Raw genomic sequence first — 14,153 nt, forward strand, 5'->3', positions numbered from 1 at the left:
CCCAAAAAATAAACTAATAATAAATAAACACCCTTCTGAGCATCAAACCCAATGTGTAAATGAATAAATATGTAAAACAGAGTAAATAGTGAATAAGAAAACTGAGCCACTAAATCCAAATGATATGTGAAACATATATCAAAAATCAACCATATTCAAGTAGAAAAATAAACACCTGGTCAACCTATACTATACTGCTATACTGTAGCTACTCTATTGCCAAACTTATGTAGACCTCCACATCATGTTTCAGTGAAGGGTACTGTTAATGCTACAGCAAAGACATTTTGATTAGTTGTGCTCATTCAACATTCTGGCTACAGTTTGGGAAAGTTCCTGTTCTGTTCCAGCACAAAGCCAGCTCAATAAGGGCATGGTTTGATGAGTTTGGTTTGGAGAAACATTAGTGGCCTTCACAGAGCCTTGACCTCAAATCTAGTGAACATCATTTGGATGAATTGGAATGTTGATTGCGAACCAGGTCTTCTCATCCAACATCAGTACCGAACCTCCCAAATGTTCTCTTGGCTGAATGGGCACAAATTTCCACAGGCACACTCCAAAATCCCATGGAAAGCCTTTCAAGATGAGTGGAAGCTGGTAAAGCCACAAGGGAGGGCAACTCTTTATTATTGTCCATGGTTTTTGGAATAGGATGTCCAACCAGCTCATAGAGGTGTGATGGTCAGATATCCACAAACTTCTGGCCATATACTGTACTAAATGGTGTTTAACTATTGGAGTGTTTTTTCGTTTTTGAACATGGTGGTGCTTTATACTGTAAGTCTGGGCTTTAGCTCACGCATTGGTGAATTCCTAGTGATTGCATTATGCAATAGAGATCTCACTAAGCATGTTATGACATTATTTTACTAATGTGTCATTTACCTAGGGTGTTTTTCTGTCCAGTCTTTGGCGTTTGAAGTCACAGAGTTTGGATTATTGGTGTCAGTGGATGCATATTAAAGTAAAAAAACATTTTTTTTTACTTTGGAGAGTGTTAATGGTTAAAGTCCATTAACACTTCCTCTCATTTAATTTTTTTTTTCATTATTAGTCTACTCATACCCCACCCTGTGTTAAAAAAGTGTTGAAGTTCTAACAAATATTAGTCAAAAAGCAAGTGCCCCCATGTCCCTCATTAGAGGAGAGACTATATAAATAAACCTATTTGTATTTTATGGATTCAAATGATATCATAGTATAAAAACATTCAATACCATCTGCAAGTGCAATGTAAGACTACATATGATTTAGGCAGACATGAAAATGAAAGACGGATGGATCGACGCGTTTCACCCAAGAAGAGCTTCCTCAGGATCTACTTTGTTTTTCAATCATTGTGATATTATAGCTGATAAACCATTTCTATACCCCATTTTCCATAGTTTTCTTTTTAGAGGGACATGGGGGTACTTCCTTTTTGAAAAAAGTTTTGAAGTTCTAACAAATATTGGGTGGGAGATCTTGGCATCTGATAAACGTTGGCACAATTCCCAACTATAATCATTAGTCAAAAAGCAAGTGCCCCCATGTCCCTCATTAGAGGAGAAACTATAAAAAAAAAACCTATTTGTATTTTATGGATTCAAATGATATCATAGTATAAAAAAATTCAATACCATCTACAAGTGCAATGTAAGACTACATATGATTTAGGCAGACATGAAAATCAAAGACGGATGGATCGACGCGTTTCACCCAAGAAGAGCTTCCTCAGGATCTACTTTGTTTTTCAATCTTTGTGATATTGTAGTTGATAAACCATTTTTATACCCCATTTTCCATAGTCTTCTTTTTGGAGGGACATGAGGGTACTTCCTTTTTGAAAAAAGTGTTGAAGTTCTAACAAATATTGGGTGGGAGATCTTGGCATCTGATAAACGTTGGCACAATTCCCAACTATAATCATTAGTCAAAAAGCAAGTGCCCCCATGTCCCTCATTAGAGGAGAAACTATAAAAAAAAAACCTATTTGTATTTTATGGATTCAAATGATATCATAGTATAAAAAAATTCAATACCATCTACAAGTGCAATGTAAGACTACATATGATTTAGGCAGACATGAAAATCAAAGACGGATGGATCGACGCGTTTCACCCAAGAAGAGCTTCCTCAGGATCTACTTTGTTTTTCAATCTTTGTGATATTGTAGTTGATAAACCATTTTTATACCCCATTTTCCATAGTCTTCTTTTTGGAGGGACATGAGGGTACTTCCTTTTTGAAAAAAGTGTTGAAGTTCTAACAAATATTGGGTGGGAGATCTTGGCATCTGATAAACGTTGGCACAATTCCCAACTATAATCATTAGTCAAAAAGCAAGTGCCCCCATGTCCCTCATTAGAGGAGAAACTATAAAAAAAAAACCTATTTGTATTTTATGGATTCAAATGATATCATAGTATAAAAACATTCAATACCATCTACAAGTGCAATGTAAGACTACATATGATTTAGGCAGACATGAAAATCAAAGACGGATGGATCGACGCGTTTCACCCAAGAAGAGCTTCCTCAGGATCTACTTTGTTTTTCAATCTTTGTGATATTGTAGTTGATAAACCATTTTTATACCCCATTTTCCATAGTCTTCTTTTTGGAGGGACATGGGGGTACTTCCTTTTTGAAAAAAGTGTTGAAGTTCTAACAAATATTGGGTGGGAGATCTTGGCATCTGATAAACGTTGGCACAATTCCCAACTATAATCACTAGTCAAAAAGCAAGTGCCCCCATGTCCCTCATTAGAGGAGAGACTATAAAAAAAAACCTATTTGTATTTTATGGATTCAAATGATATCATAGTATAAAAACATTCAATACCATCTACAAGTGCAATGTAAGACTACATATGATTTAGGCAGACATGAAAATCAAAGACGGATGGATCGACGCGTTTCACCCAAGAAGAGCTTCCTCAGGATCTACTTTGTTTTTCAATCTTTGTGATATTGTAGCTAATAAACCATTTTATACCCCCATTTCCCATAGTCTTCTTTTTGGAGGGACATAGGGGTACTTCCTTTTTGACAAAAGTTCTACTTACCCTTATGCTGTTCTCAACTTCTTCCTTGGTTCAACTCAAACAGTGCTCTCTGAGCAGAACAACAGTCACATAATTCTGCCTATTTTCTGTGAGTCCAGCTTGTGTTATTATGGAAGCTGAGCTTGAGGAATTTCAGGACTAGGAGGCACTCACATGTCATTACGTTAGCACTGCCCAGTCCTGGAAGAATGCCCACCCTTTGCCTCCACTGGAGGAAGAAGAAAAGTTTGCTTTAAAAACCTCTGCTGTTTTTTCCTTCTGCATCCTTTTTGGAAGATTATTCTGTACTTCCCGCCTTATAGACACAATAGGAAGTAAGAAATCTCTCCAAAACGACTTGGGCAACTTTCACTGGAACATGTGTCTCCGTTGGAGGATTTCCCATATATTTCTGTTTTATTGGCTACTCAAAAGTTTAGATTTTCTCACTACTTTTAAGTAGTCACCAGGGCAATTAGTGTAAGTGTATCTCCCCAGTGAGGATACAGACAGCAATTGAAATTGAAAAGTTCTTAACTTTTCTTGCTCTAGTGAAAAAAAAAAAGGTTTTGGCTTTAGGTACACTTTTAGTCAATTTTTAGATCATTCATGTACTGTATTACCTGGATCTTTTGCTGTGATGTGTCAGTATCGGACTCCAACCCAGTACAGACACAATCTCTGCCTCTCTGCAGATTATTCCAGTAGAGAAACTAGTGAAAGGAAAGTTCCAGGACAACTTTGAATTCGTCCAGTGGTTTAAGAAATTCTTTGATGCAAATTATGATGGGAAGGAGTACGACCCCCTATTGGCCAGACAAGGACAGGACCTAGCGCCCCCACCTAACCCAGGAGACCAGGTCTTCAACAAGCCTAAGAAACCAATCGGCACAGCAGGTATGCCTATATTTATCTGCTGCTGATGTCTTTACACCTTTATGGTTAGTTTTATTCATTTTTTAGGATTAAACTGTAGTTTTTGTTTCAGGGTTTAATTGTAACATTTTGGTTTTAAAACTTTTTAGTACCACTTACCTTGCCAGCTTTATTTTGCACAGTCCAACCTTTTTTTAGACATGTTGCTGCCATCAATTACATAGTTACCTTTTCTTTTCTTAAAATGGTACATTTTCTCAGTTTGGTATTTTTTCTAGTTCCTTTTGTCAATAAAATATGGGTTTATGAGATTTGCAATTCATTTCATTCTGTTTTTATGTCTGTTGTATGTTTTATACAGCATCCCAACTTTCCAACTGTTTTGAAATTGGGTTGTACGTTTTCTTTTTAGTGCTGAATGTAAGCAATACAAACCTATCTAAGCATGGTAGACGCTATACATTCCTTTTATTCTTCAAGCAGAAGGGAGCAGTAGTCTAGTTGTCCAGATATGGAAACTGATTTTGTGACATGATTGGCATTGTCAGGGGTAGAGACTGACCAGGTACATGTGACGATCTGTTATTTGACTTGTCTCTATGATGTGTTCCTTCTCACTGCCTTCCACAGTCCCCCAGAGAACATCCCCTACAGGCCCCAAGATAATGCAGCCCCCGGCACGATTGCAAAACGTCACCCACCCTGTACGGAAAAACCCACCCATCACCCGGAATGGTGGCAATGACCTGGACTCACAGATAATGGAACTCAATCAGCAGGTAAGAGAGGTCAAAACTATAGTATCAGAGCCCGTCTGTTAGGGCTCCAGGGTATGACCAGAGGTGTGTGACTGACGCAGGGAAACGCAGACTTCAGTTATGTTATAAACAATATCATTTATTAACACTAACAATATAAACATAAACGCAGTGCAATACTAAAACATAACACAGTGCAAACAAACCAAACCAACCACCCACAGATAACAGTACATACAATGCAAGCGTCGTCAGGCAGGCCGGGTCAATATCAATCGGGCAGGTAGGTACAGGGGGAGCAAGCGGAGAATGGTCGGGGTCACAAGCCAGGTTCAGCAGGTAGCGGGCAGCGTGGTACAGAGGGTCAGGCAGAGGAGAATGGTCAGACAAGCCAGGGATCAGGAGCAGGAGAATGGTCAGACAAAGCCAGGGATCAGAGCAGGGTCAGCAACGAATCAGACAGGAACAGGAACAGGGAGCAGGAACAGGATACAGGGCCCAGGAGAAACACACACCAAGGCAGAGTCTGCAGGTCTGGCCATCCCTTAAATACACCAGTATAAACAGTTCCAGGTGTTTGACCGGCTGCAAGGTTGAGTCTCTGATTGCTGGGAGCACCCGCTGGCCAGCCCTGGTACTGCAGCTCATAAGGCAGGTGAGTCCCACCATTGCTGGCCAGTCCATTCCTGACAGTACCCCCCCCCCCTCAAGGAGCGGCCTCAGGACGCTCCAAACAGTCCTAGCTGGGCAAAATGTTCCACCGCCCGGGTCTGGTAACTGGCGGGATATCAAAGACTGGCACACCGGGCAGGACTTCGGGCAGAGGCACACCGGGCAGAGGCACATCGGGCTGGACTCCGGGCAGAGGCACATCGGGCTGGACTCCGGGCAGAGGCACATCGGGCTGGACTCTGGGCAGAGGCACATCGGGCTGGACTCCCGGCAGAGGCACATTGGGCTGGACTCCGGGCAGAGGCACATCGGGCTGGACTCCGGGCAGAGGCACATCGGGCTGGACTCCGGGCAGAGGCACATCGGGCTGGACACTGGGCAGAGGCACATCGGGCTGGACTCCGGGCCGAGGCACATCCGATTACCAGGCGAAGCAGCAGGCAGCGGGCCACCAGGCGGAGCAGCAGGCACCGGGCCACCAGGCGGAGCAGCAGGCACCGGGCCACCGGGCGGAGCAGCAGGCACCGGACAGAGTAGCAGGCACCCGGCCACCGGGCGGGGCGACAGGCACCAGGCCCCCAGGCGGGGCGACAGGCATCGGGCCCCCAAGCAGGGCGACAGGCATTGGGCCCCCAGGCGGAGCGGCGGGCACCGGGCCCCCAGGAGGGGCGACAGGCATCGGGCCCCCAGGCGGGGCGACAGGCATCGGGCCCCCAGGCGAGGCGACAGGCATCGGGCCCCCAGGCGAGGTGACAGGCATCGGACCCCCAGGCGGAGCGGTGGGCGCCGGACCCCCAGGCGGAGCGACAGGTCTCGGGCCCCCAGGCGGAGCGGCGGGCGCCAGACCCCCAGGCGGAGCGACAGGTCTCGGGCCCCCAGGCGGAGCGGCGGGCGCCGGACCCCCAGGCGGAGCGACAGGTCTCGGGCCCCCAGGCGGAGCGGCGGGCGCCGGACCCCCAGGCGGAGCGACAGGTCTCAGGCCCCCAGGCGGAGCGACAGGTCTCAGGCCCCCAGGCGGAGCGACAGGTCTCAGGCCCCCAGGCGGAGCGACAGGTCTCAGGCCCCCAGGCGGAGCGGCGGGCACCGGACCCCCAGGCGGAGCGGCGGGTGCCGGACCCCCAGGCGGAGCGACAGGTCTCGGGCCCCCAGGCGGAGCGGCGGGCACCGAGTCACCAGGCACGACAGTGGGCTCCGAGTCAACTGGCATGACCGCTGGCACTGGGTCAGACATTGGATTGTCTGGCTGGACAGCGGGCATCGGGTCACCAGGCATCAGGTCATCTGGCTCGACAGCGGGCACCGCGTCATCTGGCAAGACAGTGGGCACCAAGTCACCAGGCACGACAGTGGGCTCTGAGTCAATTGGCACGACAGCGGGCACCGGGTCATCAGGTACCGGATTGTCTGGCTCGACAGCGGGCATCGGGTCACCAGGTATGACAGCGGGCACTGGGTCACCAGGCATCAGGTCATTTGGTTTGCCAGCGGGCTCCGCGTCATCTGGCAAGGCAGTGGGCACCGGGTCACCAGGCATTGGATCGTCTGGCTCGACAGCGGGCATCGGGTCACCAGGTATGACAGCGGGCACTGGGTCACCAGGCATCAGGTCATTTGGCTCGCCAGCGGGCACCGCGTCATCTGGCAAGGCAGTGGGCACCGAGTCACCAGGTACGACAGCGGGCTCTGAGTCAATTGGCACGACAGCGGGCACCGGATCAGGTACCGGATCATCTGGATCAACAGTGGGCATCGAGTCAACTGGCCTAATAGGATCATCAGGCTGGATCAGTTCATCATGCTGGGTAGAGGCATCAGGCTGAGTGGAGGCATCAGGCTGAGTAGAGGCATCAGGCTGAGTAGAGGCATCAGGCTGAGTAGAGGCATCAGGCTGAAGAGAGGCATCAGGCCGAAGAGAGGCATCAGGCCGAAGACAGGCATCAGGCCGAAGACAGGCATCAGGCCGGGTACAGGCATCAGGCTGGGTACAGGCATCAGGCTGGGTACAGACCTCAGGCTAAAGTGCGGGTGCCGAGGCACCAGGCTGAACCACGGAAGGCAGGTTCTCAGACGGCAGGCTCACCGGTTTGGATACTGGCAGGATGGTACTGGTTGGAAAGAATTTTCGCTTTTTTCTGGTTTTAACTACTGGAGCACTGCAAGTAAACGCAGGTCTGCAAACGAATGGAGCAGCTGGAGACAGAGAAGAGCTGGAGGATGGAACAGAGGAGGGAGCAGTTGCTACAGAGGGCTTTTTTACAGGGTTAAAGGCAGGATAGGTGCAGCGAGTGGGAACAGGGGACTGACATGCGGTAGATAGCAGGGCAGGAGGAGCTGTTGGGAATGCAGGAATAGAGCTTTGAGGAAATAGATTAGAAGCAGGACTGGGTTTTTGTAGGCTGACTGAGGCTGGGTGCAACAAATCTGTCCATGTCTGCAGTATGGTTTGAACAAAGCTTAGCTTACACAAAGCCTGTCTGACCAAAGACGGCACTGCGTTTATACAATCTCTTAGTGTCTGTGGTGAACATGCAGCATAATGCTCCAAGAAGCAATCCACATCATCCTCTAATAACCATACCAGGGACTCTACCTGGTCGGCACTAAATGGCGGCAAAAATTCATCCCTGCATTCGGGGGTACCAGATGAAACCAACTCCGCACAAATCTGAATCAATGGCTGCACCTCAGAGAATTCTGTGCCCTGATCTACTAGAACATGAGTGAGCCGTATACATTCTAGCAGTTCATCCCTGGGATACTCCTTCAGAGTTTGGTAAGCATACTCTCTGTCATCAAACACTAGCAGATATAAATACACAACCTCATCAAGATCCATCCTTCCCATCAACAAACCAAGATGGCTTCCCTGTGCAGCCACTTCTGGTCAGGATTGGCCTTGGTGTAATGTCAGGGCTCCCGGGTATGACCAGAGGTGTGTGACTGACGCAGGGAAACGCAGACTTCAGATATGTTATAAACAATATAATTTATTAACACTAACAATACAAACATAAACGCAGTGCAATACTAAAACATAACACAGTGCAAACAAACCCAACCAACCACCCACAGATGACAGTACATACAATGCAAGCGTCGTCAGGCAGGCCGGGTCAATATCAATCGGGCAGGTAGGTACAGGGGGAGCAAGCGGAGAATGGTCGGGGTCACAAGCCAGGTTCAGCAGGTAGCGGGCAGCGTGGTACAGAGGGTCAGGCAGAGGAGAATGGTCAGACAAGCCAGGGATCAGGAGCAGGAGAATGGTCAGACAAAGCCAGGGATCAGAGCAGGGTCAGCAACGAATCAGACAGGAACAGGAACAGGATACAGGGCCCAGGAGAAACACACACCAAGGCAGAGTCTGCAGGTCTGGCCATCCCTTAAATACACCAGTATAATCAGTTCCAGGTGTTTGACTGGCTGCAAGGTTGAGTCTCTGATTGCTGGGAGCACCCGCTGGCCAGCCCTGGTACTGCAGCTCATAAGGCAGGTGAGTCCCACCATTGCTGGCCAGTCCATTCCTGACACAGGTTCAATTCGTCCTGCAAAGTCAGGCAGATAAAAGAACATAGGATTAGGCCATACACACTTTTCATGCATCATACCTCTTAGTCCAGTTATTTGAACAGATTCCTGAAGTGAAAGAGTAGAGATCAGTGAGCGCTTGAAAATAGCTGCTATTGCTCACTAAGGTAACCAGATAAAAAAGGTGCAGCACTAAAATCTACAATAAATCAAATTATGTCCGATAAAAAAGGTATAAATAAATAAATCATGAAATAAGAATATATGGTATCAAATATTCATAAAAGTGACAGTTCGTGCTAAGGTTCCAATCACAACAGTTGATTACTTCAGTATTCAGTGATGTGCCAAAAGGTGTGGTTAAAAATACGCACTCACCAGATGCGTATTTAAAATACGCATGTAATATGTATGGATGAGAAAACCTGGCTTACAATCAATGTTCCAGTTCATCCAAATGATGATCAGTCAGTCAGGTTTGAGGTCACGGCTCTGTGCAGACCACTCAGCTGTAACATCCTACAGTCTTGAAGGAAGACATTCCACATAACTATGGAGTGTGTCTATGGGCAAATAATTCCCATTCACCCATAAGGGCATTTGTGAGGTCAGGTACTAATGTTGGTTGAGACCTGGCTCACAATTGGCGTTCTAATTCATCCCAAAAGTGTTTAATAGGGTGGAGGTCAGGACTATTGTAGGCAACCTAAGTTCTTCAATACCAAACTCATCAAACCACGTCTTTATGGAGCTGGCTTTGTGTCATGGTCATCACCTTAGGCTGTTTTCCTGATATGGACTACAAACATGTTTGTAATTTTTTACAAGAACACATGCCTGGCAAGATCAACACATTTTCTGTATTTGCTGAAAATGTTCTTAGCTTGAAAAAAAGAAAACTTAGTAACCCAGCACATGTAAAGAGTGTTGGCTTCCATTTTTTTGCATTTTTGTTTGGGTTTAGTTATCTACTAAAGCTTGTATGCTGACAGATTTAGAAGGGGTCAGACACCATCCTGGCTTCGCCTTCCATGATGGGCATACCTCCACAAAGGTCTTCTGAAACACAGACCACAGCACTGGAGCTGTAAAGCAGTCAAGCTGTATTGAAACCCGTGGCTCACTCCACGCATTACACTATGTACCAAAGGGAGCATCTACAGCAGGGTCCTGTGCATTCAGACAACATTAAAGATCAGCTTCACTTCTTTAATGTAGCGAGGTCCTCATATAGTCTTCCAAGGCACAGCTGAGGATGAGGAGTCTACTGCTCCAGAAACAGCAAAAGGAGGTGTGCAACCAGGGAAATTGATAGAATTATCAAAACTTCCATACATAGGAAATAGGTAAGCATCTCTCAGTAGAGAGAAGAAGTCCATCACCTAAGGACACTAGCAAGAAACTTAGGATATCTGGGAGTTGGCAAAGTTATCTAGGGGATGTTTAGCTTTCTCTTTGGGTTTTATGCAGCTACCTGAAAGTGACAGAGTATTGACTAAAAATGCACTGTATGACTAAGAAGTCTTTGACAAATATGGTTTTAATAGAGGTAACACCTTTGAGAGAGTTCTCAGGCCATTATGGCTTTTTTAAACTTCAGAGGGAGGGACTAAATATATACTGTATGTATGTGTATATGTATATATATATATACATACATACATATACGGTGCCTTGAAAAAGTCTTCCTCCCCCTTGAAATGTTCCACATTTTGTCCTATTACCACCAAAAACGTAAATGTATTTTATTGGGATTATACAGTATGTGATAGACCAACACAAAGTGGCACATAATTGTGAAGTGGAAGGAAAATAATAAATGGTTTTCGAAATTTTCTAAAAATTATTCTGTGAAAAGTGTGGTGGCATTTGTATTCAGTCCCCCGGAGTCAGTACTTTATAGAACCACCTTTCACTGCAATTCCAGCTGCAAGTCTTTTTGGGGATGTCTCTCCCAGCTTTGCACATCGAGAGAGGGACATTTCTGCCTGTTCTTCTTTGCAGAATAGCTCAAGCTCTGTCAGATTGGATGGAGAGCGTTTGTGAACAGCAATTTTTAAGTCTTGCCACGGATTCTCCATTGGATTTCAGTCTGGACTGTGACTGGGCTATTCTAACACATGAAGATGCTTTGATCTAAACCATTCCATTGTAGCTCTGGCTGGATGTTTAGAGTTGTTGTCTTGCTGGAAGACCTCTGCCCCGGTGGGGCAAAAACAGTGGGGCAAAAAAGTATTTAGTCAGCCACCAATTGTGCAAGTTCTCCCACTTAAAAAGATGAGAGAGGCCTGTAATTGGCATCATAGGTAGACCTCAACTATGAGAGACAAAATGAGAAAAAAAATCCAGACAATCACATTGGCTGATTGGGAAAGAATTTATTTGCAAATTATGGTGGAAAATAAGTATTTGGTCACCTACAAACAAGGAAGATTTCTGGCTCTCACAGACCTGTACCTTCTTCTTTAAGAGGCTCCTCTGTCCTGCACTCATTACCTGTATCAATGGCACCTGTTTGAACTTGTTATCAGTATAAAAGACACCTGTCCACAACCTCAAACAGTCACACTTCAAACTCCACTATGGTGAAGACCAAAGAGCTGTCGAAGGACACCAGAAACAAAATTGTAGACCTGCCCCAGGCTGGGAAGACTGAATCTGCAATAGGCAAGCAGTTTGGTGTGAACAAATCAACTATGGGAGCAATAATTAGAAAATGGAAGACATGCAAGACCACTGATAATCGCCCTCGATCTGGGGCTCCACGCAAGATCTCACCCCGTGGGGTCAAAATAATCACAAGAGCGGTTAGCAAAAATCCCAGGACCACACGGGGGAACCTAGTGAATGACCTGCAGAGAGCTGGGACCAACGTAACAAAGGCAACCATCAATAACACACTATGCCGCCAGGGACTCAGATCCTGCAGTGCCAGACGTGTCCCCCTGCTTAAGCCAGTACATGTCCGGGCCCGTCTGAAGTTTGGTAGAGAGCATTTGGATGATCCAGAAGAGGATTGGGAGAATGTCATATGGTCAGATGAAACCAAAATAGAACTGTTTGGTAGAAACACAACTCGCCGTGTTTGGAGGAGAAAGAATGTTGAGTTGCATCCAAAGAACACCATACCTACTGTGAAGCATGGGGGTGGCAACATCATGCTTTGGGGCTGTTTCTCCACAAAGGAACCAGGTCGACTGATCCATGTACAGGACAGAATGAATGGGGCCATGTATCGTGAGATTTTGAGTGCAAACCTCCTTCCATCAGCAAGGGCATTGAAGATGAAACGTGGCTGGGTGTTCCAACATGACAATGATCCCAAACATACCGCCCATGCAACAAAGGAGTGGCTTCGTATGAAGCATTTCAAGGTCCTGGAGTGGCCTAGCCAGTCTCCAGATCTCAACCCCATAGAAAACCTTTGGAGGGAGTTGAAAGTCCGTGTTGCCCAGCGACAGCCCCAAAACATCATTGCTCTAGAGGAGATCTGCATGGAGGAATGGGCCAACATACCAGCAACAGTGTGTGCCAACCTTGTGAAGACTTACAGGAAATGTTTGACCTCTGTCATTGCCAACAAAGGATATATAACAAAGTATTGAGATGAACTTTTGATATTGACCAAATACTTATTTTCCACCATAATTTGCAAATAAATTCTTTCCAAATCAGCCAATGTGATTGTCTGGATTTTTTTTCTCATTTTGTCTCTCATAGTTGAGGTCTACCTATGATGCCAATTACAGGCCTCTCTCATCTTTTTAAGTGGGAGAACTTGCACAATTGGTGGCTGACTAAATACTTTTTTGCCCCACTGTATATATATTAGTCCCTCCCTCTGAAGACCCTGACATTTTGATTAACATTCATCTCTTACTTTCTTTCCAGTTAATGGAGCTGAAGTTGACAGTGGATGGGCTGGAGAAAGAACGAGATTTCTACTTCAGTAAACTGCGAGACATCGAGCTAATCTGTCAGGAGCATGAAAGTGAGAGCAATGGCGTCTTGTCCAAAATCATCGACATCCTGTACGCCACAGAGGTGGGTTCTGCATCTGTATGACCAACCCTAGGAGGACACTTATTTGTAAACCCAAAATTAATGATTTTTAGTTTGCTTTCTTCCATTGGTCCTCCAAAACAACCACACTGTCTTTTTCCAGAGCAGCCTGTATTTCTCCTGAGGTTGCCTGTGGGTTTTTCTTTGTTTCCTGAACAATTCTTCTGGGAGTTGTGGCTGCAACCTCTCTTGGTCTACCTGACCTTGGCTTGGTATCAAGAGTTCCCCGAATTTCCCACTTCTTAATAAGTGATTTAACAGTACTGACTGGCATATTCAAGGCTTTGGATATATTTTTATATCCTTTTCCATCTTTATAAAGTTCCATCAAATTTTTATGCAGGTCTTTTGACAGTTCTTTTCTGCTCCCCATAGCTTAGTATCTAGCTTATTCAGTACAACTTAGATACAAACTCATTGACTATTTGTACACAGACACTAATTGGAATATAAAGAGCCACAGATGTGGGAAATTAACCTTTAATTGCCATTTTAACCCGTGTGTGTCACGTTGTGTGTCTGTACTAAGGCCAAACATTCCAGGAGATGGAAACTTCCGCCTGGCAGTACTTGGGTCGTTGATTCGTATCCCAACCATGGTACTACCTGCCTGGTGTTTGCATGTTCTCCCTGTGCCTGCGTGGGTTTACTCCGGGTACTCCAGTTTCCATCCACACGCCAAAGACATACTGGTAGGTGAATTGGCTCCTGTCTAAATTGGCCCTAGTATGTGTATGTATGAATGTGAGTTGGGGATCTTAGATTGTACGCTTGAGGGTTAGGGACTGATGTGAAGGTACAATATATACAGTTGTGTTCAAAATAATAGCAGTGTGTTGAAAAAAGTGAATAAAGCTGAAAATCCTTCTAATAGCTTTTTTTTCCATCCACACAAATGCATTGGGAACACGACACATTCTATTCCAAATCAAAACATGAAGAAAAATACATCAAATTTGTGTTGTTCCTCTAAAAAAATTGAAGAAAAGTGAATATTAGACTGTTCAAAAAAATATCAGTGTTTGTATTTTTCTCTACAAACTCAAACATTCACTATATAAACTGAGAAATGTTTGAAGATTTTGCTTTCCTTTGAATGACTTCATGAATATTTGGTTGTAGTCGCACTGTTTCTGAGAACTGCTGTACATCTGTGTTGCATGGAGTCACCCAACTTCTGGCCCCTGTGAACAGGTATTCCAGCCCAGGATGATTGGACTACATTCCACAG

At 45.3% G+C, this 14,153-nt stretch overlaps 1 protein-coding gene across 4 annotated transcripts in view; it reads left to right on the plus strand.

Moving 5' to 3' along the window:
- The window catches only part of MAPRE3 (microtubule associated protein RP/EB family member 3), a 176,251-nt gene that overhangs the window by 155,369 nt on the left and 6,729 nt on the right, over positions 1–14,153 (plus strand). For all 4 annotated transcript variants that reach the window (XM_089659027.1, XM_089659029.1, XM_089659028.1 and 1 more), the window contains 3 exons: positions 3,725–3,926; positions 4,536–4,684; positions 12,752–12,904. In XM_089659027.1, coding sequence (XP_089515153.1) covers positions 3,725–3,926; positions 4,536–4,684; positions 12,752–12,904 — 504 coding nt within the window. The remainder of the gene's footprint in view (positions 1–3,724; positions 3,927–4,535; positions 4,685–12,751; positions 12,905–14,153) is intronic.

Source organism: Staurois parvus, unplaced genomic scaffold, assembly GCF_062004578.1.
Source record: "Staurois parvus isolate SC_StPar_1 unplaced genomic scaffold, SC_StPar_1.0 ptg001130l, whole genome shotgun sequence".
NCBI classification, from domain to species: domain Eukaryota; kingdom Metazoa; phylum Chordata; class Amphibia; order Anura; family Ranidae; genus Staurois; species Staurois parvus.